This window comes from Furipterus horrens, unplaced genomic scaffold (genome assembly GCF_987537825.1).
Source record: "Furipterus horrens unplaced genomic scaffold, mFurHor1.1.pri manual_scaffold_11, whole genome shotgun sequence".
Classification (NCBI taxonomy): domain Eukaryota; kingdom Metazoa; phylum Chordata; class Mammalia; order Chiroptera; family Furipteridae; genus Furipterus; species Furipterus horrens.
This window is the reverse complement of record NW_028327181.1, coordinates 3,472,584-3,500,571: the sequence shown is the minus strand read 5'-3', so window position 1 is coordinate 3,500,571 and position 27,988 is coordinate 3,472,584. Positions and strand designations below refer to the sequence as shown.

The following is a 27,988-nucleotide window of genomic DNA, read 5'->3' as shown; positions in this document are numbered from 1 at the left end:
GGTCCGGGGCGGGGGTGGCACTCGCGCAGGGGGCGCTGGTCGCAGCTGCCCAGCCTTTTCCCTCTTGCTGGTGCCCCCGCCAGGTGTTCGTGCTGGCGCTCACGTTCCTGGTCCTCTTCCTGGGCAACTTCCTGACCACACTCAAGGTCGTGCACGCCAAACTCCAGAAGAACAGGAACCGGGCCAAGCAGCTGTGAGCCCCGGACTGCGCCCTGCAGCCCCCGCACTCGGAGACGGCGGGGTCTGGTCGGCACCCCCGCTGCCGACTTCCTCCCCAGCAGTGACCTTAGGGGCCAGCAGCCCTGTGGGGAGCAGGACCAGGGCCTGGTCCCCGACTGGACAAGAGGAATGAGACCCCAGCCTGTCCTCGCAGTGTTAGCCGCCCACCCTCCCTATTTATGACATATTTAACACGGGGTCCTCCCTAGAACCTTCGGCCTTCTCCAGATGCTCTTGGCCAGGCTGGGTGTCTTCCTGGAGGAGGCTAAGCTTCAGGGAGCCCCTCTGTGCCCACTCCCGTCCTTTGAGCCCCCCAGGTGGGGTGTGGACATGCCTCCTGGGGTTGGATTTATGGCCTGTTACTCAGTCCCAGGTGGGGGTGGAAGGAAGCCCCCGGGCGGCCTGTGGCACCTCCCCACCCCCAGGCTCACGCTTCGCTGTAAGCTCCACCTCCTCCGGCCTCGGTTCTCTGTGGGGCAGGTATTTAAGTGCTCCGAGAACCACTGTCTGTCTGTGCCTTGTGCTCCTTTTGCTCCCTGAGTCCCAGGACTGCTGGCCACTGGCCACTGGAGCCGCTGAGGCAGGAGGGTTTTCTGGGGATCGCCACCAGAGGGCGCCCCAGCCCCGCAGCATTTGGGTGGTTTGAGGGTGATCTTGCACGGTTCTGCTCCCAGGGGCTCCCTGACCCTCACCGCTCAGCCCAGCTTCCCAAAACCTTGCAGTGCGGGCTCAGGGAGTGAGCCCATGACCCTCGGCCTCAGCCGGCACAAAGGTCACCCAGCCTCCACCTGCCTCCCTTCTTAACGTCAGAGGTCCTAGAAAGCGTGGGGAGTGTGAACCCCCTCACTTTCGGGAGGCCGCACGGGGCAGGCCTGCTGGTCACCTCACGTCAGATCCTGTATTCATGGAGGAGAAGGTTCTCCCACACCTGAGCCTGGACTGCCCTTAGTGACTTTACAAATCCTCTTGAAGCAGACAGAGCTCACAGCTGGTTTCCACAGCCATATGTTTGCCCCCAAAGGGATTCACTTTTTTTATTAGTACATTTGTAAAATATGGAATTCCCTAGAAAATTGGAAAGACCTGGCAGCATTCCCACAGGGCAGCACTAGGTTGGGCCGGGCTGCCCGCTAGGATGGTGCTTGCTTTCCAGTTTGCCACAGACCCCGCCACCCCCTTTTACCCCTCCCCTCTGCCTGTTAGGTACTTGGGTTTGTCCCAGACCAGCAACTTTTAGCCTTGGGCACCTCACGGCGCACATAACCTCCTAAAATTATGTGGCACACACACACAAAATTTTTTTCCCAATCTGACAAAAAAAGAGAAAAAAAGGTATTATTTTGATTCATTCACACCAGATGGCTATTGTGTTGGCTGTTGTCATTTTTTAATTTGACAGTCTAAGGGAAAAGAGGTCTGTGTCCCTGACGGAATAGTCAGGCATTGCATGTTTTAAAAATCCCTGTGGCGCACCGGTGGGAGATCGCTGCCCTCGCCGAGGTGTTGGCAGACCTTCCCTGTGAAGGACCAGGCGGTCTGTCACAACGGCTCGAGCCCGCAGTTGTAGGGCAAGAGCAGCCCACGTGTAAATGAATGGGCATGGCTGTGTTCCAATAAAACTTTATTTACAAAAGCACGCGGGCCAGACGTGGCTCACAGGCCACCCTTTGCTGACCTCTGTCCCAAGCCCTCATTTGTGCACGAGGCCCTGTGTTCTGCCAGAACAAGAGGTCCTTGGTCTGGACCTTGGTGAGGTCCCTAACCTAACAGGTGACTTCAGAGAGGCTCAGGCTTAGTGGTCATGGCACTCGGTCCCAGGGGCTGAGGCACGAGATACGGACACCAGGGGAGCAGAAGCCACCTGCACCCATCGTCCCGTCTTAGGTCACGCCGACCTCCGAGTTCCTCGGGAACCAAGCAGCTCTGGGTCTCCTGGGTGTTAGAATCACCGGGGCGCTTGTTTAAATATTCCTGGACCTTCCAGAAGGAGGCTGGACCTGCAGCCGGGGTGGGTCACGTCCATTTGCAGGAGGCCAGGACGGTCTTGGCCCCAGAACACATCTTGGCAGACGTGGCTGTGAGGGGTGGAAGGAGCTTGCTGACTCCTCAGTGAGTCTGTGCTGTGCTTTTGCAGACAGGGACAGTCTAGAGAGAGGACTGACTTGTCCAAGGTCAGGAGCTGATGTCACTTTTCATGAATTTGCGGCAAAGGGGGCTGCAGGTGAGGTGACCCTGAGCAGAGGTCAGATGGGCGGTCCAGGGTGTCCATTTTGCTTTCTGAATTTCTTCTCCTGCTGGTCACATGTGTCCAGCTCTGGAAAGATGTCCATCAAGCCAAAGGCTGCGACTGAAGTCCTCTGCGCGGGGCGGAGGGGTGCGGGGCGGGGTGCCGGCCCCCGTGCCGCCTGTGTGCTGCTGATAGGCCTGGTCCCGTCGCGGCCGGGAGCTCCCGGGGGAAGGAAGCCAGGCGCTGGAGGATGCGACCGAGTCTATCTCCCGGGCCCAGGGAGCAGCGGGCTCGGGCCCTGGGGACACTGCAAACCCACATGCACCCACACACCGGCACAGGCTTTGAGGACCCCGACACATGTGGCTGGGGCAGGGGGTGAAGAGGGCGCTCCGGAGTCCTGCGGACGAGTGCCAGCTCCAGGGTCCAGAGGGACTGCGTGCAGCACCCTCACCACCGTAACGCAGGCCACAGCTGGGAGAGGAGGGGACTCCAGAATGTTCTGAGAGTCCCGCTGCAGGTCCAGACAGCAGACACTGGGGACACCCAACTCCAAGTGCCTTCTGAGAGCAGGGGCCAGGGCCAGAGCGCGCGGAGAGGATGGGGGCCCCGGGCCCCGTCACTGCTGTCCTGAGGGCTGTGTGCCCGGCCCGGGGGTCAGAGCAGCAGGCAGAGCCGGTGCTGTTTCTGCCGCTGCGCTTTCTTCAGTGCGCTGAGGGCGACCTTGGCGGCCTCTCGGAAGATGTCCTCCACGTTCTCCCGAAACTTGGCTGAGCATTCCATGTAGAGGGCGGCTTGGATGCGTTCGCAGGTGCTCACGCCCTGGTGAGGGGGAGGCAGGGGCCAGCATTAGATGCGGGGCCTGGGCCATGGGGGGCCGGCTCCAGTGGCTCTCTGGGGGTGGAGGCCTCGGGGTGGGGCTTCTCCCACTCCCTCCCAGGGCCAGTCCACAGCAGTGTGTGGGGATGGAACACAGGGGACCATCCACGTGGCCCTGCTGGGAGAAGCCCCATCTTGGCCTCCACCCCACCCCCGGCAGAAACGGGCTGAACTCTGAGAACCAGGATTGCTGTCTGCCAGGCCCATGAGACGAGTTGAAGGCACCAGGGCCCTGGCTGGTGTGGCTCAGTGGACTGAGCGCCGGCCTGTGAACCAAAGGGTCACCAGTTCGATTACCAGTCAGGGCACCTGCCTGGGTTGCGGGCCAGGTCCCCAGTTGAGGGCACATGAGAGGCAACCGTGATGTTTCTCTCCCTCTCTTCCTCCCTCCCTTCCCCTCTCAAAAAAAACAGGGCTTCTGACATGCTTCTCTCCCTTCTCAAAAGCACCCACATACGCAACTGAGTTTGCTGTTAGGGTGAAAAAATATCTATTTCTAAAACAATTTACTTTTATAAATGCTTATTCCCATTTATTAAACTTCATTAGTTTTCCTTTGCGTTCTTGTTTTTGTCCCATGCTTCACCCAGAAAGCTACAGGGTTAGGTTTCACCCAGGATGCTCATGAGTTAGGGGAAACCTGCTTTCGAACAAGGGCCTGCTGCTCAGGTCACCCCGGGCTGATGGGACGGTATATACTTCCGGTTAGCTGTGGGACCCTGTGCAAACTACTTAACCTCTCTGGTCTGAGTTTATCCCTTGTAAAATGGAAAGCACTACTTCCGGCCCAGACAGAGGCGTAGACAGACACACTGCATCTCCCTGCGCAACTAAGGAACACAACTACCTCTAAACTAGAGACAACCAGCAGTTCCAGAAAATCAAGCTGCATGGAAGTCCAGCAAACAAAGATATAAACAAGAAATACTCATCCACACAGGTAGGAGGGGCAGAGCCAGGGCAGAGAGGACGCGGTGTGGTGGCGGGCAGAAAGTGTAGTCACACATTTTAAAGTCAGGAGGGACACCTGGGGAGGGACACCTGGGGAGCGCTCCCAGCACCAGACCAGACCGCACAGCTCACCGTCCCAGCACCGAGGAAAATCAAGCCTCATTGCTTCTGACTGTGCAGACCAGTGGGGGTTGGGGTGGAGGCAGAAACTGCCGGTCTCAGTAGAGTCCACTTGTTTAACGGGCCCCCAGGGTCCTAGAATGTCTGCAGATGCACCCACTCTGGGAACAACAGCCAGGGCAGCAGCTAGAGAGGTGCCAGTCCCATATGGAAGTGAGAGAGGTGCCTGGAAACGGGGCGAGTGCTGGGCAGGTGGCATTGTTCCCTCTCGGACCCCTCCCCCCCACAGCGCCACAACGTGGTGAAACAGGTCGCCCTGTACTGACGAATCCCTAAGGCTCCGCCCCTTACAACATAACAGGTGTGATAGATCTACCTAAGACACAGGCAAACCAACACAGGAGCCTGGCAAGATGAGGAGACAGAGAAGTATGGCCCAAAAAGGGAACGGATCAAGGTTCCAGTGGGAGAACTAAGCGATGAGAAGATAGCCAGCCTTACAGACACAGAATTCAAAACACCGGTGATAAAGATGCTCACAGGCTTGACATATATGCTTGAGTATGGCAAACGTATAAGAGAAGAAGTGAAGGTTATGCTAAATGAAACACAAAGGAAACGGGGGTTCAAATCAATCATTTGGAACATAAAGAAAAGAACAGTCAACCAGTACAGAATGAGGAAACAAGAATTGAAAAAAATGAGGAGAGGCTTAGGAACCTCTGGGACAGCTTTAAACGTGCCAACATCCGGATCATAGAGGTGCCAGAAGGAGATAAGGAAGAGCAAGAAATTGAAAGCTTATGTGAAAAAATAATGAAGGAAAACTTCCCAAATTTCGTGAAGGAAATAAACATACAAGTCCAGGAAGCACAGAGTCCCAAACAAGCTAGACCCAAAGAGGACCACACCAAGACACATCATAATTAAAATGCCAAAGATTCAAGATAAAGAGAGAATCTTAAAAGCAGCAAGAGAAAAGCAGAGTTACCTACAAAGGGGTGCCTATAAGACTATCAGCTGATTTCTCAAAAGAAACTTTGTAGGCAAGAAGGGAGCGGCAAGGACCTACAACCAAGATTACTATCCAGCAAAGCTATCATTTGGAATGAAAGGGCAGATGAAGTGCTTCCCAGACAAGGTAAAGCTAAAGGAGTTCATCACCACCAAGCCATTATTATAAGAAATGTCAAAGGGACTTATTTAAGAAAAGGAAGATCAACACTATGAACATTAAAATGACAACAAACTCACAACTACCAACAACTGAATCTAAAAAATAAAAACAAAATCCAAGTAAGCAAACCAGAACAGGAACAGAATCATAGGTACGGGAATCATTTGGAGGGTTATCAGCTGGGAAGGGGGAGGGGGAGAAATGGGGAAATGGTGCAGGGACTAAGAAGCATAATCGGTTGGTACAAAATAGGGGGAAGTTAATAATACAGGAAAGGGTGATGCCAAAGAACTTAACATGTACGACCCATGGACGTGAACTAAGGGGGTGGGATTGCTGGAGGGAAGTGGGGTACTGGGCAGAGGGGAGCAAAGGGAAGAAAAATGGGACAACTGTAACAAAATAATAAATGCACTTAAAAATTGTATGCAAAAAAAAAAAGGGAAGCACTAACAGTACCTGCCTCACGGTTACAAGGGTTAAATAAGGATCAGTGGTTATCAATATTTTAAAATTGTTATTCTTAAAATCCTGTTTGCTTCAGCTGTCTGAGGGCACTAGGGCACCCCAGGTGCTTGGGAGTCTTTTTGGCCACAGCTGCACCCCTGAGGGACAGGACTGCTGGTGGGGGGCGGGGCGGGGGCAGGGCCCACCTGCATGTAGGTGATGGGCTCCAGCTGGGCCGCCCGAAGCTTCCGCAGCTGCTCCTTGTCCTTCCTCAGGTCTGTCTTGCAGCCAATGAGCACTATGGGGGTCCCACGGCAGAAATGCGTGACCTCAGGGACCCACTGTGGAGGGAGAGGCTGGGCGTCAGGGCTGGAGGCTGGATCCGGGGTCCCCGCCCCCAGAGACAGGCTGGCTGGGAGACAGGCCTCACCTTGATGAGGACGTTGTCATAGCTGGTGGGGTTCATGACGTCATAGCAGATGAGCACGAGGTGGGTGTTCTGGTAGGACAGGGGCCGCAGCCGGTCATAGTCTTCCTGCCCTGAAACCGGAGAGCAGCTGGGGGTCAGGGAGGCACCCCTGTGTGTCCCCATTGAGTCCCCGGTCGGGGCTCAGAGGGGCCAGGGGTTGGGGGTGTTCTGGACAAGAGACGCGTCTCAGCTTCAGTTTCCTCATGTGGAAAACAGGCGGGAGCCCTGGACGACAGGAAAGATTACCTGAGAGAAAACCCACGCAGCTCTCAGAGGGGGCCTGATCGCAGGGTGAGTGCTGAAAAGCTGCTACAATTATGCTGGAGAGGACTCCCCCGACTCCCCGTCCCCAACACACACACCCTGGTGCTCAGGCTGGAAGTGCAGACTGAAGCCACATCCCCCGTCCCTGGAAACTCAGTTAAAGGAGGTGACCCCCAGGCTGACAGGTGCCTGGTGTCAGGCGGAATTCTTCCTGCCATTCTGGCCAATGCTAGGAAAGGGGGGAGGGGTGGCCGGAGACAGCAAGCAAGCTCCCCACCCAGATGCACCCACTACAGCAGCTGGCACCCCGCCACATATCAGACACACGCAGGGAGAAACGGACGCATTGATGCATGGCCCCTGCCCGGCACCGACGAGTCAGAACCCACGGCTGGGCTGGAGCAGCAGTGGGTCTGGTTTAAAAAAAAAATTGTATTTACAATTTCAAGCTCACACACAAATTGCTGAGCAGAGCACGGAGACCGCCTTTCCTCAGGTGCACAGAGTGTGTGCATTGCGCCCCACTCGGTTATCTATGTGTAAACACTGAGCCCCGTGAGAGGCCGGGCGCACACTGGGCTCCCTCCCCTAGGACACTGCCCCGCGGGTTTTCTAAGGCCTTTCTGAGAACAGGGACAGGCTCTCACCGTTGGACTTGGGAAAGCGGCACTGAAGCCGTGAGCCCATCCAGCCCACTGGCCGAGTTCAGGTTTTACCGAACGTCCTCCATTCCAGAAGCTTCTTAGGCGAGAAGCAGGGCGCTGCAGGGAGGCCCTGCCTGGTAATTTTGAAAAACTCCCACAGTGAGCGCGGAGAGCCTTTCAGACTCCTTGGCAACCCCCCAGCCACCTCCGCAGGAGGGCAAGGTGACTTCCCTCCCTTGACCACGGCGGCCCAGAATCCCTGCCCGGCCCCTCCCTCCAGCCAGTGGGTGCCCTTCACTCCCTCCCTGCCAAAGGCCTCTCCACCGAGCCCAGACAGGCCACATCCTGCTTCTGGCCCCCCACTGATCACAGGACAGTCACCCCTCTTTCTACTGGCTCCCCTTCAAAACCGGGGCCCCTGACAGTGTGCAGTGTGAACGGCCGCCACAGCTGAGGATGGTGGGCCAGGAGGACTGTCCCTGCTGTCGTTCAGCAGGAATCCCCGCAACGCTGCAGGAGGGGTGAGGGGCAGGCAGGGTCCAGCGCACTCAGCCGCCCCTGCCCTCGTCGCCACAAAGCTGGAGACCTTCTAAGATAACGGGGGTGCTGGCCCCGCCCCGCCTCCCCTTTCTGTCCCCTCTGACCTTCATCTATGTCTCTCTATTGTCCCATAGGGCAGTCTCTAGCCCATGTGGCTATTTAAATTAACATGAAAAATTCAGGTCCTCTGTTACTCTAGCCACAGTTCAGGTGATTAATTGCCACACAGGGCCAGTGGCTACTGTGACAGACGGTGCAGGCATGGGACATCCCCGTCACGGCAGAGAGTTCCGTTGCACAGCATGGCACCATCCTCACCGCGCCGCTGCCTCCCTGGTCCCCTGATGCTCCATGAATCCGTTCTCCACTTGGCACCTGGGTGGACCTTAAAACACGAGAAAATCCTGCCCCTTTCCTCCCAACTGAAACACCTTCAATGGCTCCCTACTGCCCTTAAAAAAATTCCAAACCTCTCCCGGCGGTCCACATGACCTGGGCCCACTGCCCTTGACCTCGTCTCCCATTCTCCACACCCTCACTCACTGTGGTCCAGCCAAGGTGGCCTCCTCGCAGCCTCTCAAACCCACCAAGCTCTCGTGCCTCAGAGCCTCTGCACCCCGGAATGCTTTTCCCTCATGTTTGCTCCCCGTTTTCTTTTAAACATTCAGACTGACCGTCCACATTATTTCCTTTTGCCTTCTCTCAGCTTCCACTTAAAAACATCACCCTACGCATTATATACTTTTCAGAGTGCTCTTGCCTGTAAATGATTAAGAAATCATGACAACCCCCACCTGGTGCGCTCGCCAGGGAACTTACGGACACCCGTTTATATAGAAAGAACTGACTTTCAGAGAAGTAAGGCGTCCCGCCCCTGGTCCCTGCATCAGTGACCGAGCCAGGACTCAGCCCACCCCCGTTCGTTCAATTCCAAGTCGAGAGTTCCTTCCGCAAAAACGCACAACGCTCTCTTCTGCTTCTGCGCGGGCGCAGCTCTGGAGCTCTGCCGTGTGCGATCCGGCCCATGGTGGCAGCAGAACGCACGTTCTCACTGCCCCGGAGAAACGCGGCGGCCGCGGACCGGCAGCTGTGCAGCGGGGCGCACTGCGTCCCCACGTCTCGGTCCTCTCGCCTGGCTCAGGGCGCACCCCGCCCGGTCTGTCCACACTCTGCTCCTGCGTGTACTTGCTTACTGCTCGTCTCCCCGTGGACTGGAAGCACCCGGAGGGCAGGGGCCTGGGCGTCGTACCGCAAGGTGCGGGGTCGCCGGTTCGGTTCCTGGTCAGGGCACATGCTTGGGTTGCGGGTTCAGTCCTCAGACTGGGTGCTTACGGGAGACACGCTCATGTTTCTCTCCCTCTCTTTTTCCCTCCCTTGCCCTCTCTTTCAAAACAAATTTTAAAAATCTAAAAAAAAAAATCAATTCCTGACCCCGGGCAGGCATCCAGGCAGTACTGGCGGGTGGTGGTTTTGAAGTTTTTCCCGGTTGTCGTGCGGAGGAACCCAGTTTGGGCTGCGACGGTTTCAGCAGACCTGACAGGGGCAGAAGGCAGCCTGCCCCGGGTTGAAGGAGGAAGTCAGGCCCAGCCGGCTCCCCAGGACTCCACCCTCGCTGTTACCTCTTCTAGAAGGTTCTTCCCCAGGTAGCAGCATGGTTCAGTCCCTCCTTCCCTTCAGGTGGCTGCAGAAGTGTCACCTCCAAGACAGCTGCTCCGAACAGCCTCCTTCCCAGTCTGTCCCACGGCTGCCTGTGGCTTTATTTTTCTTTCTAGCACGTAGCACTGCTTGACTAGGAATGTTCTGTTGTTGTTTTTTTTTTGTTTCATTTTCTGTTTTTGCCTCCCCCCGAGGACAGACGGGGCTGTCTCTGTCTGTGCCACCTCACTGTTACTACCCCCTGGGACCCTGGCGAGCTCAGTGCCGTTCGGTGAACAGATGAAGGAATGAACGAGGGGGTGAATGCAGGGCATTGATAATCCTGGGGCTGTCAGCGTTGGCACTTTCGTCACCTGTGTTCATTTAAGCTGCGACCTGGGCAGGTGAGCTGGGCAGGGAGGGGTTTTCCTGTTAGGAGCCCACGTGGCTGATGGGGCATTTTTCAAGGTCACAGACGGGCTCCCTGGGAGCTGGAGCACCAACTCAGTTCCCAAGTCCCCGAGTCCAAGGTCAGCTGCCAGCCAAGCCACTCTGAAGGCACTGGTTCTCCCCAGCCTCCCCCAGCATTCCCCATTGGGAATTATCCTCTGGGCCTCAGTCTCCTCATCTGTGAAATGGACATGTGAGAAGCCGGTGAGCCTTGATGACAGTAATAATAAAAATGGTAAGTATCGCTTTTTGTACACCAGGCCCCATTCAAAGTGCCTGACCTGCACTGACCCCTCACGCCTCACCACGACCTCGTAGGACAGAGCTCCTGTTACCCCGTTTTACAGAGGCAGACACTGAAGTGCAGGGAAACCGAGTGACCGTCCACGGGCACACAGTTCAGAGGAAGCTTTGTAAATGACAGAGACCATAGGTAGGACTATGGGGTGCCTTTCTCCCACTCCACCCCAAAGGATAGGGAGCTGTCCTTACCCTACAAACCCCAGCCCTGGCCAGCTAAAGAAAAGGCTACCAACACAGGCATCTCAGGAAAAGAGGGCTTCTGGGAGGGGGTGGGCTGCCAGGCCAGATCCTGGCTCCTCCTCCGGGTTGCCTTCCTGGCTGGACTCAGCCCTTCCTGAGCCCGGCTCAGCTTTCCCCAGGATTCAGGGTGGGCCTCCCCTCGCAGACCAGGCCTGCAGAGTGATGACAGACTTCCGGGTGCTGTGACCTCATGCCTCCTGGATGGGGTGGAGTCCTCTCGACACCTCCCATGTGAGTCAGGAGGGCCAGGTGGCTCACAGAGTCACCTTCCATGACTGACATCTTCCCTCTCTGGCCTGTTTCCTTGTCTGGGAAAGGAAGAGCCAACCCTGGCCCTGACACTGAACGTAAAGGGGGCTGAACGAGGCCGGGCAAAGTGAGGGGCAGCCTCTGCGGCTACTCCTGAAACAGAATCTCTCGAGGGTCCGGGTCCTAAACCTGGCTCTGGACCCACCAGCTTTACGGGGCCTGCCAGCCACAGTGTAGGATTATGAGCCTCGCCATTTACCCACAGTAATGCCAAGGCTTTAAGGGGCCACGTCCCCTGTCTACAGGCATGGAGGTGTCCCACTCTGGTCTCCGCAGATGTTCAAAAAGCCCCAGAGTTACGTGCAAAGAGGGCGTTTGTGTCTGGTGAGGAGGAAGTGAGGCGCGCACCTCCCGAGGGTATTTCCTCTGTGGGAAGGACCTCTGATGCGGTCCCCCACTTCCCTGAGCAGGGCTCTCTATCTAGAACATGGAGCTGGGCCGGGGGCGGTAAGGATGCCATCGGGCCACAGTGGTCCCCAGCTTGGGCCAGGGGGTGGGTGCAGGCAGCATGAGAAGGGGAAGCTGCCAAAAAAGGAACCCACTTTTACTAGTGCTCTGGGGCGCACCCCGCCACATGTCCTCCCCGGAGACTGGTCCATTCTGGGGACCACAGCTTCGGCTCCCCAAGCCTCCAGTGCTCCTGCCTGGTAGACACCCCTTCTGTGCCTGACTCCTTGTCTTAGCAAGTCCTCTGCCCCCCATTTTTCCTAGTGTCCCCATCTCAGGCCAGGACGAAAACCATAGCTCCCCACCTCCCTGGGAAATCCCCACCCCAACCTACAACACCCCGAGACCCGGGGCCCCGCCCTGAGGCCCAGTGAGCTCCGTCTCTGGTTGGTGCCTTCAGAACCCACCTCGCCCCCACCTCCCCCCGCCCAGGAAACTTCAGCCCTCACCACAGCTTCCTGTCTCTGAGGGTGCCGGCTGGCCGGCGCAGCGGGTACTCCCAGCCGCAGCCCCCCCTCGGCTGTGAGCAACAGGAGCTCCGTCGTCCCTCCATGCCCCCTCCACCGCCGCGTGTGGGCAATGGCTCCCACAGGACGGAGACGAGTAGCCAGGCTGGCGCCCGCGTGGGCCCCTCTGAGCCCCATCCAGGAGCCACCCCGGCCCCCCAGAGCTCTGGTCACCCCTGGTTGGCTGGAAAGATGCCACCCTACACCCTCCCACCTTTGACCCCCCACCACAGGGTCTAGCCCATCAGGTTCTAGAACCTTCTCCAACCACCTTTACTAGACTCATGTCCAGCTTGGTCACTCCCCTCGCTGCTTAGTCTCTATCCTCTGTCTGGCCACCTGGCCACCCTTTTCCAGCGCGTTCCCCAGATATCTGTCCACCTGCGGGCAGAGAAGAATGTCAGCCAGGGCCGCCTCCGCACCCGGGTTTCGGCTCCGTGCATCCCACGGGCCTCGCTGCAGGCCAAGCGCGGGTGTCTCCTGCACCCTCCTCCACACAGCGGGGCTCCCTTGAGTGGGGAGCAAGCCTGCCTCTCTCCCCGGGCTGCCCTCACCTCCTGCCTTCCCCCCAATCCGGCTCAGCCCCCTTCCCGGGACTCCACTGAGAGGCTCCAGCTGGGAAGGCAGTGGGGGTGAGGGGGGCGCGCCCCGCGCCCTGCAGGCCACGGACTGTGCTCCAGCCTGAACGGGGCGGGGGTGGGGGCTGCAAAGTCACAAGGCCAGCACTCAGTGAGCTTCCCCAAAGCCAATGCCTGCGCTAAGTGTCACACGTCACAGGGGCCTAATTCAACCGCACAACTATGTTAGCCCTGGTTGCAGATGAGGAAACTGAGGCCCAGGCGTCCTCCGTGACACCCAGCCAGGGGAGCGGGCGTGAAAGCCCAGCTCTGACTCCAAAGCACGCGGAGGAATGGGATCGGCATTGCCTGGTGGTCAAATGATGCCAATGACTCAGGGGACAGAGACGCGCCCCCGCCCCCCCCCCCCGAAATTGCTCTTAGAGCAGATACTTTCTTAAAACAAGAAGCTTTCCAGAACCTTTGCATGACAATCTACCCTGACATGTTCATTGAGCATCTTCCTCTGGGTGAGGCCAGAAGGACCCAAAGCAGTCCCCTCGATGGGCCTCATGGGGGGGGGGGCAGCAGGGGACAGTTAACCAAGGGATCTGAGAGGAGCTGCCCTGAGGGCAGAGGAAGGAGGACAGAGACAGATGTGTCCCCTGGACTCTCCCTGCCCTGCCAGCGCTCCACCCACAACGTGGGGTTAATGAACCTGTTCCTCCCTGGGTCCCAGACAGGAAACAGGTGAATCTAAGTGACCAAACACACCAGGATTTTTACAGCTCTCGTGGCCACGCCCTTGGGGATTCCTCGGAAGCCTTCCGGGGCAGAGGCACATCCCTGCTCTGGGGGCAGCCCTGCAGGGTCCTCACCCAGTAGGTCCTCAGAGGCCACTGCAGGGGCCGAAAAGCCTGCCAGAAGTCAGGCACAGAGGAGGCGTCTGGGACAGCCAGCCCCTTTCCTGACACGCTCCAGGTAGAAGGAGAGAGGCTGACGGCAGCCTGGGTGGTGAGGTGGAGGGGTGTATGGATTCTGGCTCCATTCAGGGTCAGCAGGAGACCTCACCCCATGCACACGAGGCTTGTCTGGGGAAAGGGCACTGATGACACCGTTCCATGCAGGTTACTAAACACTGAGTCACAAAGGCTGGGTGAGGCGCCACCCGGGGATCCTGAACTTTGCTCCCCAATGTTGATTCAGCCCAGAGGGGAGCCCAGCAACATGGGAACTCCGAGGGCAGGCAGCCCCCCAGCAGAGCTACCCAAATCCTCTCCCTGGCAGTGCTGCTCGTACCCATCCCCCCAGCAGGCACTGGTGAGTGACAGGCAGCATAAATCCGCCAGGAGCTGCAGGTGGCAGGGAGGACCTCATGCTGGGGTTCCCTAGAGCTTGGGTCCTTCCTCAGGCCTGTTTCTTCCAGGGAACCAGGAAGGCACAGAACTGTAGCCACAGAATCCTAGGGCCACAGGCCCCCAAAGGGTGGGCCACAGAATTCCAGAATCAAACTCTGCAGCCCCTTGCATCTCAAAATTTAAGTCCACAGGACCCTGGAGCCTCAGGGCTGTTGGTCACAGAACCTTAGAGTCACAAGCTCTGAGCCCAGAGTATTCTAGAAGCATAGAACCCAGGGATACAGCCCACTGAACCCCAGCACCTGAGGCCCCAAATCTGCAACTCCCAGAATCTGAGACCACAGCAGCTAACGCAGGAAAGCCTGGCTCCAGGTGGTGGCCCAGGAGCTCATCTCATCCAAATACCCGCCTTTTACAGATGGGGTGACTGAGGTCCTCTCTGCCACCAGGCCACCCAGCCATGTGGAGGCCAGCCGCTCCCAGCCTCCACCCCTCTGCTGCCTCCAGGAATGATGGGCTGCCAGGGGCCACGGGGCTGCTGGCCGGGGATGCCCGCGGGGATGCCCGGGCCGGGGAAACCCTCCGACAGACTCACCGGCGGTGTCGTAGAGGTTCAGGGTCACCTCCTTGCTGCCCACAGTCACGCTGGCCGTGTACTTCTCGAACACCGATGGGGCATAATGCTGGCGGATAAGGGGTAGGGTTGGTTCTTAAGGAGTGCGGCGGAGTCCCAGGGTCCGGCTGGACTCCCTCTCCTACCTTCACCCCATCCGGCTCAGCCCCCCTCACACTGCTAGGCTCTGCAATTTCCGAGGGGGCGCCCTGGGGTGGCAGCCGCCTCTCGGCGCGCAGGACGCTGGGGACTCGGGGCCAGGGCTCGGGAGCAGGCTGAGAGCCATCTCTGGCCTCCAGTGGTCCCCAGCCTGTCCCCGCTTCCCCATCCTGCGTGCCTCCAGACCCCCCTCCGCGGGCCTCACCTCGGGGAAGGCGCCTTGGCTGTACACCATGAGCAGCGAAGTCTTGCCGCAGCCGCCGTCGCCCACGATCACGATCTTCAGCTCCGTCCTCCGCGGGCCCGGGGCGGCGGCCAGTGCCTGGGTCCGGGAGGCGTCCATAGTACCGAGCCAGCAGACCTGGCGCGCGGGGAACGGCGCCGGGGCTGAGATAGCAGGCGGGGGTGGGGCCGAGATAAGCCACGCCCCTTAGCAACTGGCACCGGCACCGCCTCCGTCAGGCAGCCACCCGGGCCTACCTCCCAGCCTCAGTTTCCTTCCTGCGAGGGTGCCAGCACAGGACGTCCACCTCTCATTTGCAGGGAAACTAAGGCAACTGAGAGACAAGATGCTCGGCCGCAAGCACAGCCCCTAACCACTCCCCCGCTCATCACGGCGGGCTCTCCACTGTCAAGTTCCCAGCGGGTCCTCAGCTCCTCGCCCGGCACCCCTAATTGATAGGCTCCACCTCCTGTCAAGGGCTCTTTGATTGGCTGGTTTGGACAGGGACTCTTTGATTGGCGGACGGTGTCCCCTCCAACCCGCCAGCACCCTGGTTCGTGGAGCCTTGGGAGAAGCCCCTAGCTTTGCCCCGCTCGTTATGGCCTGGGGCAAGTCTGCTTGTGACCTGTTCCCCCACAGGAGGTAGGCTGGTGGCGCCAGTGGAGATACTGGCATGGGGGGAGGTCCTGCCCACCCGGTCTGGTCTCCGCGCGCCTGTGTGAAGGCGGGTTGGGGGTGGGGTGAGGAATAGCGGTTCCGCTTACCTACCCACACCTCCCTAGGGGCGCAAGGTGGCCTTCTGGCGCCCTCTGCCGAGCGACCGCCTCGGTGCGGGCGGGAGCCTTGTCCTAGCAGGGGCTAGAGGCATTAACGGAGCAGGACAGCAGGACACGGTCGAGGAAGGGGCAGGGGAGGCCAGGATGGCGCTAGCTGAGCCCCCCTCGGCCATCTTGGACACTGATAACCCTAACCTCCACCCAGGAATTTAGTTAGGTGTTCTCCAGCCAGCAGGCACATATCTTTCATCCCAGCCTGGGTTAGGACCCCTGAGAGCTTCCTCCGAGAGGGGCTGGCAGGACTGAGGATCTTCTTGCCCTGCCCAACCCGGAAGATTACCAATTTTCAAGTTCTCAGCAAAGATGTGGTAAACTTGACTTCAAGGGAGGAAATTGCCAACCTGGCAGTTCCATAAATGTCGGGTCAAGGTTTTCAGCGAATGCAAGGCAGGGTCTAACCACCAGAGGGCAGCAGCGACCGCCCGTGCAAGCGCCACAAGAGCCAGAGCAGGAAAGAGGAGGTATTGTACCTTAGGGCCGTTTTAGGCTGTTGGGTGGAAGCCCTACCCTGTGATCAAACCAGATGGCGTGGGCTGGGTCAAGCACCCCCATAAAAACTTACAGCAACTCATTCATTCTTTTTTTCCAACACAAGTTTATTGAGAGGCAATTGGGTTCCTGCCTGTAAGGAGCTCAGAGAAGGTTGAGAGGTGGTGGGTGGAAGGTGAACCAAGCTTGGCAGTGCTGGGAGGGCCCGCCAGATGGGGGTACCCAGCCGGGGCAAACGCTAGCTGGAAAACCCCAGCAGGTCTGGCAGGGGCTGGGCAATGAGGAGGCAGGCCAGATGCTGTTGTCAAGGTAACAGGAGTGAGGTCATGGAGGGCAAGGCTGCCAGGCTGAAGCAGGGGGCACTGGACAGAAAGAAGTTTCCTGAACAGGCCCAGCCGAAGCCGGACCCTCAGGCTCTCTTTGGTGACCACAGAGGAGCTATGACTAGCTAGTGTGGCGGCCTGAGGTTGTCAGGAGAACTGACCTGGTCCAGAGACATGTCGGAAAGGATCCCAGAACCACAGGAGGAAGGGAAGATGGATGAGGGTTTGGGGCGAGGGGAGACCTCTTACCTTTGTAGCCTTCACAGCTCTGAGCTGGGCCCTCAGCAGGGACCCTGAAGTGCATGGAGGGACTGGGAGAGTAAGGGGGGAAGGGGGGCTGCCGCATCTGGGAAGGGCCTGGGGAGAATTCACTTAGAAAGGCCGCCCCACTGTGAGCAAACTGCCGGCAGAAAGCACACGAGCCCATGGGTTCTGACTATGCTCAGAATCCTCAGACCTCAGTTTCCACTTTCCATGTGAGAAATGGGGCTATAATTTTGACTTACGATGGAACAAACCCCTTACACGAAGTTGAGAGGAGTGGGGGGTGGAGAAAAGCGTCTTCCCAGCTCCGCCTGGGTCCAGCCAGGCAGGACAGCTGACACGGGCCCCAGCCCCCAGCCTGGCCAAGAGGCTGGCAGAACCACAGCCGGCCTGCAGCGTGTTTGCCGCGACCCAGCTCCAGCGGGGTGTAGGGGCTGGGTCTGGAGCTAAAAATACCCAGCAGCCAGCCAGCTGCTCAGAACTTCCTGGGGGGCGGGGGGGGGGGGAGACCAGTGACAGGGCCAGCTGAGGAGCCAGGCTCACACCCTCATGCCCAGGGGGCCCTGCTCCCTTACCTGCGAGATCTTCCAAGGACCCATGTTCTCCCTCTGGTCACCAGGAATTCCTGGAGAGACTTAGGAAGGCAAGAAAGATACTTTAAAGTGGTCCTCGCCACAGGGCTGTTCAGACACACAAGCCTCGGGGAGCTGGCCAGGTGGCATTTGTGGGGTGAACTCATTTGGCCTGTGCTGTAGTGAGGCCAACGGAACCGGGGGAAGGAGGGGCCAGACCCACTTCTGTCTTATCAGGGCAAAGTCTGGCCACAGTTTAGGGTGCTTAATGACAATGCCTATGACTTCCCCTCCCCTGGTGCTTTTCTGAGGTCACAGCGCCCCTGAGGAGTCACCCACGTGAGGCTGAAGACACGGAGCCTGCAGGGACTAAACTATTCTGTGTGGTCCCAGAGACGGGGCGTGGCCCAGGGAGTCACTACCCTACGAAGCCAAACTCAGAAACAGCTCAAGAGGTTATCCGCCAACTTCCTCCTGCTGTTTCACCCGGGAAGCCCAGCGCCTTGAGGGGCAGGGACCTGCCACGGCCGCTGGCCAGCTGGACTCTGCAGTGGCTCCACACGGCCTTGGGATGGCAGGGTGCCTCCCTCCACAGTCCCCGCAGCTGCACCTCCACCCAGAGGGTCCAAAAGGTCATATTCCGCGCTGGGGTTCTCGGTGGCTGGGCCGGAAGAGGCGGGACCCTGGCGCCCAGTAGTAAGGCAGGTCGGGCCAGCGCCCGCGGCCAGGAGCCACCCCGCCCAGCGCCCCCAGGGTGACCGGGAGCGGGGCCGCCCTCCCGGCCGGGAGGAACGACAGCCTGTCCCGCCCCTCCCTGCCCCAGGAGGCGACGGGGTGGGGGCACACAAAGAAATGAGAAGGGGCGAAAGAGAAATGGAACCAGGGAGGAAGTCTGCTGAAGAGGAGCCCTCCAGGTCACATCACGTGGGCACCTCTCCCTTCCAAGAATCACACCCAGACCACAGTTTAGCACCTAATTGCTCCCTAATTGGGCCCAGCGCAGGAGTGGAAGAACTGGCTGTGGCCCTCCAAGCAGCAGCTGAAAGGGGAGGGTTTAAATCAATTATTGAACAATCGCAAGCCCACAGCAGGTTAAGACCCCTGCCCTGGGGCCACCAGGCCCTATTCCAAAGGGACACAGGACACCCTCAGGTGAGGATCAAGAGACTTGAATGGGCTCATCAACTTCTACAAAGAGGTGCGGTGGGGTGCACCCCCTAGTCCACAGGAAAGGACAAGATGGTCCTAACCCAGCTTATCTGGGACGGGAGAGTCCAAGGCACGGTAGCCAGAAGAAGCCAAGAGCACCACTCGGGTTTCTTTCAACCAGACAACGTTCCCAGCCCCGGGCAGCGATGCCAGCAGACAGCTGGCACAGGAGGGAGCCGAAAATAACCCAGACAGCTGGGGCGAGGGGTGCCATGGTCACAGGCACTGGGCTGTTAGTCAAGACACCTGCAACCCCGTCCTGGCTGCGGCGGTGGCCTCATGACCTTGGATTTATCCTCCAGGGGTGCGTGTGTGACCCCAAATCATGACCGGTCATGGAGCAGAGGCAGGCCATCAACCAGACTCACACTAGGCAGGAGAAAGAAGAGGAAGCCCGTCTGCCCCAGGGCCCTGCGGCTTCGCCACGTGCTCCGGGGTGGGCCGGTGGGGGAGGAGCTGGAAGGCAGCCCAGCCCCCCGTCGGAATGGAGGCAGACCAGTGTGAAGCCTGAAAGTGACGCCGGCCCCCTTAATCGTTCTTAATCCTCCCAACACCCTTTTCAGCAGGCAGCGCTATCAGTTTACACAGGAGACTCGCCAAGGTCACCATCACTGTGGAGTCAAGCCCACAGACACCCGACTTCGACCCTCCCTTGATCAGGCACCAAGATGCCCGCAACAAAAACATCAGGGCCAAGCCCTGCAGGCGCCCCCACACCTCAGATTAGCCCTTACGTTCAGGCGGGGCGTGGAGGTGGGCGGGGCTGATCGCACACAGAAGCCAAGCTGTGAGCCAAACGGGGCAGGCACTTCAATCCATGGCACCTGAACCCAAATGGCGCATCAAAGTCATCACATACCAGAGACCACATGGGGTGGGGTCAGAGGTCAAGGGCCACACCGCCCGCAGCTGGGAGCTTCCCGGAGCCAGAGAGTGGGAAACTGAGCACACAGCTTGTGTTAAGAAAATGAGGCCAGAGACCCTGCCAAGCACTGAGCCCTCAGCAGCAGCACCTGGGGGGTTGTTAGAAATGCATGTTCTCAGGCCCCCCTACTGAATCAGAACCCCGAGGGTCCCCGGAATCGGTTCTGCTGTGTGATTCGGCGGCACACCTGCCTGAGAATCACTGGCCTGGCCCCGCTGGTGCAGACGGGCTCGCGGACTGCAGTACCGGCCGAGGTAACAGCAGGTCAATGGCTAGCCGCTGTGTGCTACTCTAGAAACAGGGCTCGTTTGGGGGTGGGGGTGGAGTGGGGAGGGAACCGTGGGAATTCCCAGGAAGCATGAGAAGAGACGAGAAACCTCTGGCCCAGACCTCAGGCCCTGTGCAGCCAGCCAGAGGAGGGGAAGAAGCCGGTTCAACCATTCACCCCACACGCCCCCACCGGGGACAGGAAGGAAGGGCTAGAGCAGGGCTGGGCTTCCTGGCAGCAGAGGTGTCTTTCAGAGGCATCCAGGGCCCATCCCCCACCACGCACCACCCCTGGGAAACACTTGCAGGGCTGCCTGCCCCTCCTGTGCCCCTCCTGGGCTACTAAACAGGCGGAGAATTGCAGGCCCCCAACTCCTGACAACAGAGGCTGACAGGCGGGGATGGATGGGCCCAGCAGGCCGCCGATTTCACACACACAACCCCACACATCTGTGGGGGGGAGGGGCTGCAGAACCAGCTTAGCGGGTTCGAGGGGGCCGCCCTCCCGGGGCTCCAGGCCAAAGCCCCCTAAATCGCCCTTACAGACTGGGAAAGGGCTCACACCTACCTTGGGAGGGCTGTCAGAGTCAAACTACGGATGCTCCTGCTGTCCAGGGGGGACGGTTCACTCTGGGGGCACCGTCATGTCGCACCCTTCTCTGGCCAGGAGCCTGGGGGCTGGGAGGGAGAAGCCGGAGGGTTACGGAGTTGATGGCCACAAACCAGATAGGGTCTCCGCGAGGGAAGGGGATCCGTACACACGCCTCCCCCCTGTTCCTAGCTGCCAAGGCGCCCTCAATGCTGGAATGGTCAGGAGGGGGCTGGCTGAGTCACTGCCGTTCAGCCCCAGCGAAAAGCAGCAGCAGGCGACTCATCTGCATTCCCAAAGGTCCGCCCCGCCCGCATTCCCTCCCCCAGCAAGGGCCAGGGACGTGCGAGGTTTGCCCGGGAGCCCTCCGCCTGGGGGGACCCCGGGGAAGGCCCGCTCAGCCTTCCCAGGCCTCAACCCCCACGTTAGCCTCGAGCCCCAGTTTGGAGAGGGCGTGCCCTGGACGACCAGATCGGGCGTCGGTGGCTTCCGTGGGGGCCTCACGCCCGAAGTGGGGGCAGAGGGGGCCCCCAGCGTCTGGGGCTCGACTGTCAAAGGGCGGTTGCGAGGCAGACCCGGGCACCGGAGCCCGGCGTGCAGCCCGGGGTCAGGGGGAGGCCTCGAGGCCCGATCGGCTCCGTGGCCTTTTGCTACTTGGTTCCTGCGCTGGAGGCAGGGAGGGAGGGGAGCCAGGCCTCCTGGTGCCCGCGGGGGGCCTCCCGACTTGGGTGCCGGGTCCGAGCCAGCTGCGCAGCCCGGGCTCGACGTCGAGTCCTCCGGGGCAGGGGCGTCCACGCAGGCGGTGGCCAGGAGCGTGGGCGACGACGCGCCGGCTTCCCCTCCCCCACGGCCTCCCCGCCTCCTCCCGCCTGGCGCTCGGCGGCCGCCACCGCCCGAGCCGCGGGCGGCGCGCGAAATGGCGCCGGTTTGTTCGCCTCGCCCCGCGGAGGCGAGCGCGGAAGCCGCAGCGCGCGACGCCCCCAAGCCCCGGGGCCCCCGAAACGGCCTCCGCGACCAGCCCTCGACCCGGGGCACTGTGCCCTGCACACTCTCGAGGCCCGGCCCAGCCGAGGGCCCGACCCCCGCCTGCTCCAGGCGCCCAACGACACCCGGGGAAGGAGGGAGGAGGACGAGCAGAACGGCGGCCATGAGCCGCCCGTCGCCCCGGCCCGCCCGGCCCCGGCCCCAGCCGGCAGCTCTGCTCTCAACCTGAAAATAAAACTCATGCTGGGAAGGGAGGGGCGCGCACGGCCGGGAGAGCCGGCGACGCCAGGGCCGCAGGCGGGAGAGATGCTGCGTCATGGTGCTAACATGGACGCCGGCCTTTGTCCTTTGTTGCCGAGGGAGCGCAGGCGCGCCCCGGGGCCCGAGAGCAGGCTCCGGGGTGCCAGACCCCTCAGTCCAAGGGAAAGGGGCCTTAGGCCAGGGGGGCACGTTTCCTTGGCTTTTGAGCCCCGACCCCCACCCCATCTCCAAAGCACTTCAATTTCTTCTCCCCACCAAGGATCAGACCCAGGGACAGGGACAGGCAGCCCCCATGGATGCCCGAGGTCGCTGGGGAGCCTCTTGTCCCCTCCCGGGCAAACGGGTGCCAAGAGCCCTCCTCGGCCCCCACCCCTCCCGGATCCGGCTTCCAAACACAAAGGTCCAGCAACCTTCTCCCCTCACCTCCCACCCATTTGCAGCCCTTGGCCTGCTCGGAATAAAAAGATTTCCTCGAAGGGGCAAAAGGCTTTTTTTTTTTTTTCTCAACTTACCCGCTCAGCCTGGTGCCATGGGACCTGGACGATCAGCTTGGGAGGGGTTATTGGAAAAAATATCTTTGCGGGGGATTGTTTCGTTGGGAATATTTGGGGAAATGGTGGTGGCCTTTGTTGTTGTTACCTTTTTGTAAGTTACACCCTCATGGCATTTTCTGCTCCTTCCACTTCTGTAAACTTTCCAGGGCTGGGTTGGCAAAAGGCGGCTTCTCTGAGGGCTGTTTACTGCTCTGGATATAGCAATGGTGTGACCGTCATTAAGAGACAAAAGGCGAAAATACAGTCAAATCAAACAAAAGGCAGAAAGACACGCGGCTATCCCAACCACCATAGAAAATACCCGCAAGTTAACGTTGGTGTTTGGCTCAAACCAGCCAGGACTTGTTTTCCAGTTTTAATCTAGTTTCCTGTGACGGCTTTAGTCTCTTTTACACAAAGAGGTCTTCCTTTCCCTCACCCACTCCTGCACCAAGACCAGAAAAACAGAGTTGTTTTTCTTCAAGTAGATCGATTTTCAAAGAAAGTGTACATGTTACTGGGAAGAAAGCTGACTAGCACTTATTGCTCTAAAACATCTCCAAACGCTTAAAGCGAAAGCCTTAGCTTTATAAAAGCAAAATCGTCTAAAAGCATTTCAACTGGCTTGTATTAGACAAGAGCGACAAAGACAAACATGCAGATGAAAGGTTCAGAAAATTAAGGACATCTCAGCGACATTAACATGAAAACTGCACCTCGTAAGGACAGAATGGATTGGGTACTTACAATGTAAAAGGTTTTTAAAAACTTAAAAAGTAACAACTGCTTACAATTTGTTATTGCTGCCATTTCGCTAGTCCTAAAAACTATACATTTAAAACATTACCTTGTTAAAAAAAGAGCAGAAGGAGTTAATAAGATGGCCAGGTTTAAGTGTTTAATAGAGGAAACTATATATTTAAAAATTTATTGTTCAGTCAAGAGAATACAGATTAAGACAGCTCCAAGCTCCCCCGCCCCACTCACCCAAGGAAAAAAAAAAAAAGGAAAAAAATTAAATATGTCATTTACTTAGGTTTTTTGGAATTCAAAATTGTTAACTGCTGACATTAATGGTGTGCTATGACCTAGTTATATAAGACAAAGATGGATTCCAAGTCATAAGGAAAAATCCAGATCTTTTTAAAAAGTCTTCTTCATTCTTCCAATTGTGAATCCTTTAGCCTGTTGACAAATGTTAAACACAACACTGAGGCGTCCTGAACTGGATGGTGGAGTCAAAGGAAAAACATTCCCCATTTGCAACAAAGGAAAAACCCACTTGGCCATTTAATTCCATTGCAGAAAAATGGCTCCCCTCATCTGTTGGCCTCTCCTTGGTGTCTGATGAAGGATGTTTTGAGATCAGCGTCTAATAACTCAAAGCCCTATAGAAGCCGCGCGCTGATTGGCCGCCGCGCCCTGCCGCCCTGCTCCAGCCAATTACCTACCCACGGCCAAATTACAAACCCCGAAAAGAGCCCCCATATGAAATGCACCACCACGAAGCCCCGGCGAGGCGGCTGCTCGCCTCGGCCGCCCGACACGGGAGGCAGAGGGGGCTGCAAACGCGCCCTCGCCCAGCCCGGGAGCCTCGGAGTTGAACTCGCAAGATGGAAGCCGCGCGCTGATTGGCCGCCGCCACTCCCGGACCTTTAATAAAGAAAGGGGAAGGAAAAGATAAATGCAAAAAAGGGGGACTCTCTCCTGTCCTCGGCTGGTGGCTGGAGGAAGAAGGGGGGTGCGGGGAGAACCATGTGTTCTGGACAATTACAGGGCGCTGCTCTCCAAAAATAAAAACAGTGCAAAAAGCTTCTATCAGCCAGGTCCAGGCGAGGGCCGCATCCTCCCAGGAATGTGAATGCTAATTTGGTTAAAATCCTGGCTTCCCCTCCCTAGCTCGGCTCCGGGGGGTGGGGGTGGGGGGTCCGCGGGGCAGAAGAGGAAGCCGGAGCGGAGATACCTCGATTGCAACTGGTCTCGAGTCGTCTTCTCCCTCCTCCCGCGGCTCGAGCGTGCAGACACACAATTAAACCCCAAGTCCCCGGCCCCGTCGCTGAGCCCCCGCGAGCCCAGCTCCGGCCTGGGCAGTTTGCAAACAGTTGTGGGAGCCCCGGGGCTCACGCCGCGGCTCGGAGGGCAGCCTCGGCCGCGGGAGGCGGCGCGCGGGGAGACCCCCCTTCCCCGCCCGCCGAGACCCCCACCTAGGTCCCAGCAGAATAAATAAATTAAAAGGCCTTCCCCTGGGGAGGGGGGAGGCAGTGTGGGAGCGCGCAAGTGAGGGGTGGGGGGCCGCTGGGGCCCGGGGCTGTGGCGGCGCAGCTGCCGCCGCCGGGAGAGAGCCTGGGGAAGCGGCGAGGAAGGCGAGGGGAGGAGGAAGAGGAGGAGGAAGAGGAGGAGGGTGAGCGCTCGGGTCGGGCTCCTTAGCGGTGTATTGTGGGATGTGCGGCTACTGGGAGCCGAGCCTCCGCCGCCAGCCGCCTCCCGGGCAGCAGCAGCAGCAGCAGCGGCGGCGGCAGCAGCTCTGGGCCCGGCAGCCGCGGCGGTGCCCCCCTCTCCCGGCCCCCCGTCCGGCAGCCCCGGCCTCGGCTCCCGCGGGGGACACCATGTACTGGCTGGCGGCGCAGGGAGGCCGGCGCCCGGCGGGGATGTAAGCGCGGCTCGGGCAGGGAGAGGCCGCGGCCGGCAGCCGGGCGGCCTGAGCCCCCAGCCCCGGCGCCGGGGCCCCGGCTGAGCGAGCGGGCGGGCGAGCGGGCGGGCGGGCGGGCGGCGCCAGGCCTGCCGCGAGCCCCGCGCCCGAGCAGGGCCGAGCGAGCGCGCACCACGCCGGGCGGCCCGGCGGCCGGGCGGGCACCATGGGCCGGATTCCGCGTCCTCCCGGCGCCCCGGGCCCCGCCAGCCCGTACCGGGGGCCCCCGGGAGCCCCTCGCTGCCGCCCCGAGACGGTGGCCGAGCGGGCGGGCTTCTAACCCTCCCGGAAGGGTTATTCTCTCGCTCCATTCTTATTTTGGGGGGAGCCAGCGAGACAGCGCCTTTCGGGGCGCGCTGGTAAGGTGGGAGGGGGTGGGGGCTGGACGATTTGATTCTTTCGTGTGCGTGCGTGTGTGTGTGTGTGTGTGTGTGTGTAGAAGCGGCCGCCGCTGCGGCGGGGACGACAACAACTTGCTCGTTTCCAGGTTGGGTTAACGGCATGGAGAACAGTCACCCCCACCACCACCACCAGCAGCCCCCGCCGCAGCCCGGCCCCTCGGGCGAGAGGAGGAACCACCACTGGAGAAGTTACAAGTTGATGATTGACCCGGCGCTGAAGAAGGGACATCACAAACTGTACCGCTACGATGGGCAGCATTTCAGCCTGGCGGTGAGTAGCCGGCGCGCCTCCGCGCCGCCCCCCGCCCCCCCCCCACCGTGCCCCGGGGCAGGGGTCCGAACGGCCGGGGACCCCCGTCCCCGCCACCCGGCGGCCAACTGTCAGCCGGGTGCGCCCAGCCCTGGAGTTTGACAAGTGCCTGGAGAAGGGGGTCCTGCCCCGGCGCCCTGGGGAGTGGGACCAGCCCCCCCATCTCGCACCCCCCCCCCCACTTCTTCTCACAGATGTCCAGCAACCGCCCGGTGGAAATTGTCGAAGATCCACGGGTGGTCGGGATCTGGACCAAAAACAAGGAGCTGGAGCTGTCGGTGCCCAAATTCAAGGTGGGACCCCTCCCCCCGGCCCCGCCGTCCCTCCTCCCGCTCCCCGAGTTCGAAAATAACGCCAGCCCAGCCCGAGCCCAGCCCGATTCTGAGTTCCCGCCGTCCCGGGCTGGGAACGTTTGCCGGGGAGGGGGAGCCTGCTGCGAGAGGGGCGTCCCCTCGGAGCCACTGTAAACAGAATAACACGGAGGTGAAACTGTAATCAAGGTGCTCATCCCGCGTCCTGCCCGCCCAGCTGGGGGCTCCGGGTCCCCGCCTGGCTCTCCTGCCAGCCCGGCGGTTTGGCCGAGGGACCCGCCCCCCTTCCCAGCCTGGTGGCTTTAGAGGGACAACTGCCCTAGCCCGAGGGTCGCCCCTGACCCGGCAGCAGGGAGAGGAGGCCGGAATGAGGGTGCGGGGAAAGAGAAACTGTTTCTTTTTCCCCTTTCCTTTCGAACCCGGAGGACTTCCACGTTCCAAACGATTTAATCCTTTGCTTCCCGGGCCCGCCCGCGTGCATTTTTTTTCTCCAAAATTTTTTTATTATTTTCTTTACCCTTCATTGTTTTCAATGGGCAGGCGAGTCGCGAAGGTTGTGCTTTCCCTTCGATTTCAATGTTCTCCCAAACCCCCCTCCCCCTCCCCCCTCCCAGATCGATGAGTTCTACGTGGGCCCCGTGCCTCCGAAGCAGGTGACATTTGCCAAGCTGAATGATAACATCCGCGAGAACTTCCTGAGGGACATGTGCAAGAAGTATGGGGAAGTGGAGGAGGTGGAGATTTTGTACAACCCCAAGACCAAGAAGCACTTGGGCATTGCCAAGGTGGTCTTTGCCACGGTTCGGGGGGCCAAGGAGGCGGTTCAGCACTTGCACAGCACTTCGGTCATGGGCAATATCATCCACGTGGAGCTGGACACGAAAGGTGAGTGCGGGCGGGCTCAGGACCCATCGGGGCGGCCCCTTCTCCTCCCCAGCCCCTCTGGCAGTGTGGGGGACCCCCTCACTCTTCCTGGGGTGCCCCGCTACAATCCTTTTTTTTTTTTTTTTTTTTTTAAGGTTTTTTATTGCCCCCCTCCTGAGGGTAGAGTCACATGGAGCTAAATGTGTTGTCTGTTGCTAGGAGACGAGCTATAATTTACCAAATGTGGGTCCTTGGCCACTTCACCCTTAGGGACCACCCGGAGGCTTCCCCACCGCTGACACCCCAGAGGGACCCTCTAGAGCCCTGGTGGCCTGGGTTTAGACAGTCCCCCGTGTTTCCCTCTGTGTGAGGGGAGGAGTCTGGGTTTGTTTATTTGTGGGGGGGGTGCGCTGAGGGAGAGCCAGTAAGATGCCTTTAAATGCATCAAGAATAGGTCCCTCAACTAAAAAGAGAGTCTTCCAGGGATCCAGGGTGCCCCTCCCCTCCACGCCACCCCTTCCCCCTGGAAGTGGGAACCAATCTGGTCCCAGAGTGCGGTTTCATTGATAATGTTCCAGATAGTGCTGGGCGGGCTGCTCTGGGTGCTCTAGGGTTGACACCGTGTCTTCCCTCCTCTCTCTTAAAGAGACAGCAGCACCTCCCCTGCGCCATGCTCACTCCCTGCTGGCTGCTGGGATAGGCAGACTGGGAAGCCACACCTCCCACCCTCTGGGTCCTGGGAGGGTCCTGGGAGGGTCCTGGGCCGCTCCTGAACCCTGGCTGGAGGGGCCCAGTTCCCACCAAGATAAAAGGTGCTGAGATAGGTGGCAGTACTCTGGGGACTAGCCAGCCCTGTGCCTGGGTTCAGAGCCCCTTGAGGTCACTGAGCGGGCTTAGGTGGACGGCTTCCAGGTCACACAAAACCCAAGACAGGAAAATCTACACCTTTCTTTTTGGTTTTCATAATGAATGCATATTGACTGAGTCTCTGAGACCTTGCTGGGGGCTGTGGAGGGAGGCTGGTCCTGGGCAGGCACGGAGTCCCATAAACTCTGCCGACCTGTCCCTAGTTCTGAGTCTCCTAGGGGCACAAGTCCAGGTCCCTTCTAAGCCACACCTTCCCTGCTCCCAGCTCTAGTTTCTCCATCTCTTGGGGGGGGGGGGGGGGGACGGGGTACAGACCCTTTCATATCTGTAGGCCCCTTGGGTGGCTGAAGTCCTGGGAATCGAATGTAGAGGCCCCTCCCCATTCTTAGGAACAGCCAGCTCTCACCAAAATTTCATTTCTGCAAAAAGAGAAAAGAAAAAAGGAGGGGACCCTCAGAGGCTGCCAACTAAGTTTGTATTTCAAGAAAGAGACCAGTAGAGTGTAGCTCAAGGAATGCCTCTCCTTTGCATATGTCAGCAGCTGCCTCGCGGGGCTC

At 59.3% G+C, this 27,988-nt stretch overlaps 4 protein-coding genes across 5 annotated transcripts in view; 2 read left to right on the top strand and 2 right to left on the bottom strand.

Annotated features, from left to right (window-relative positions):
* Nucleotides 1-1,171, top strand: part of TMEM120B (transmembrane protein 120B) — a 31,470-nt gene extending 30,299 nt beyond the window's left edge. The window contains exon 12 of the mRNA XM_090292901.1: nt 84-1,171. Coding sequence (XP_090149027.1) covers nt 84-197 — 114 coding nt within the window. The 3' untranslated portion in view covers nt 198-1,171. The remainder of the gene's footprint in view (nt 1-83) is intronic.
* Nucleotides 1,172-2,807: 1,636 nt separating this feature from the next.
* On the bottom strand, nt 2,808-15,027 carry RHOF (ras homolog family member F, filopodia associated). The gene is made up of 5 exons (XM_090292900.1): nt 14,720-15,027; nt 14,338-14,425; nt 6,451-6,560; nt 6,227-6,361; nt 2,808-3,268 (listed from the first exon to the last, which is right to left on the bottom strand). The coding sequence occupies exons 1-5, from the start codon at nt 14,855-14,857 to the stop codon at nt 3,104-3,106; spliced, it is 636 nt and encodes a 211-aa protein (XP_090149026.1). The 5' UTR covers nt 14,858-15,027; the 3' UTR covers nt 2,808-3,103.
* Nucleotides 15,028-17,208: 2,181 nt separating this feature from the next.
* Nucleotides 17,209-24,491, bottom strand: LOC149996770 (collagen alpha-1(III) chain). Of its 2 annotated transcripts, XR_016514354.1 has the most exons (4): nt 23,953-24,491; nt 23,022-23,642; nt 22,096-22,201; nt 20,237-20,300 (listed from the first exon to the last, which is right to left on the bottom strand). XR_016514354.1 is itself a non-coding variant. In XM_090292820.1 (3 exons), exons 1-2 carry the CDS (start codon nt 21,679-21,681, stop codon nt 20,248-20,250), a joined length of 1,167 nt encoding a protein of 388 aa, XP_090148946.1. In that variant the 5' UTR covers nt 21,682-21,714; the 3' UTR covers nt 17,209-17,274; nt 20,191-20,247. The 2 variants fall into 2 exon arrangements, 1 of the variants encoding a protein (XP_090148946.1); XM_090292820.1 differs by lacking the exons at nt 22,096-22,201; nt 23,022-23,642; nt 23,953-24,491 and adding exons at nt 17,209-17,274; nt 20,568-21,714 and having other exon boundaries at nt 20,191-20,300.
* The window catches only part of SETD1B (SET domain containing 1B, histone lysine methyltransferase), a 22,130-nt gene continuing 18,557 nt past the window's right edge, over nt 24,416-27,988 (top strand). Inside the window, exons 1-4 of the mRNA XM_090292818.1 lie at nt 24,416-24,639; nt 25,166-25,350; nt 25,584-25,682; nt 26,315-26,585. Coding sequence (XP_090148944.1) covers nt 25,180-25,350; nt 25,584-25,682; nt 26,315-26,585 — 541 coding nt within the window. The 5' untranslated portion in view covers nt 24,416-24,639; nt 25,166-25,179. The remainder of the gene's footprint in view (nt 24,640-25,165; nt 25,351-25,583; nt 25,683-26,314; nt 26,586-27,988) is intronic.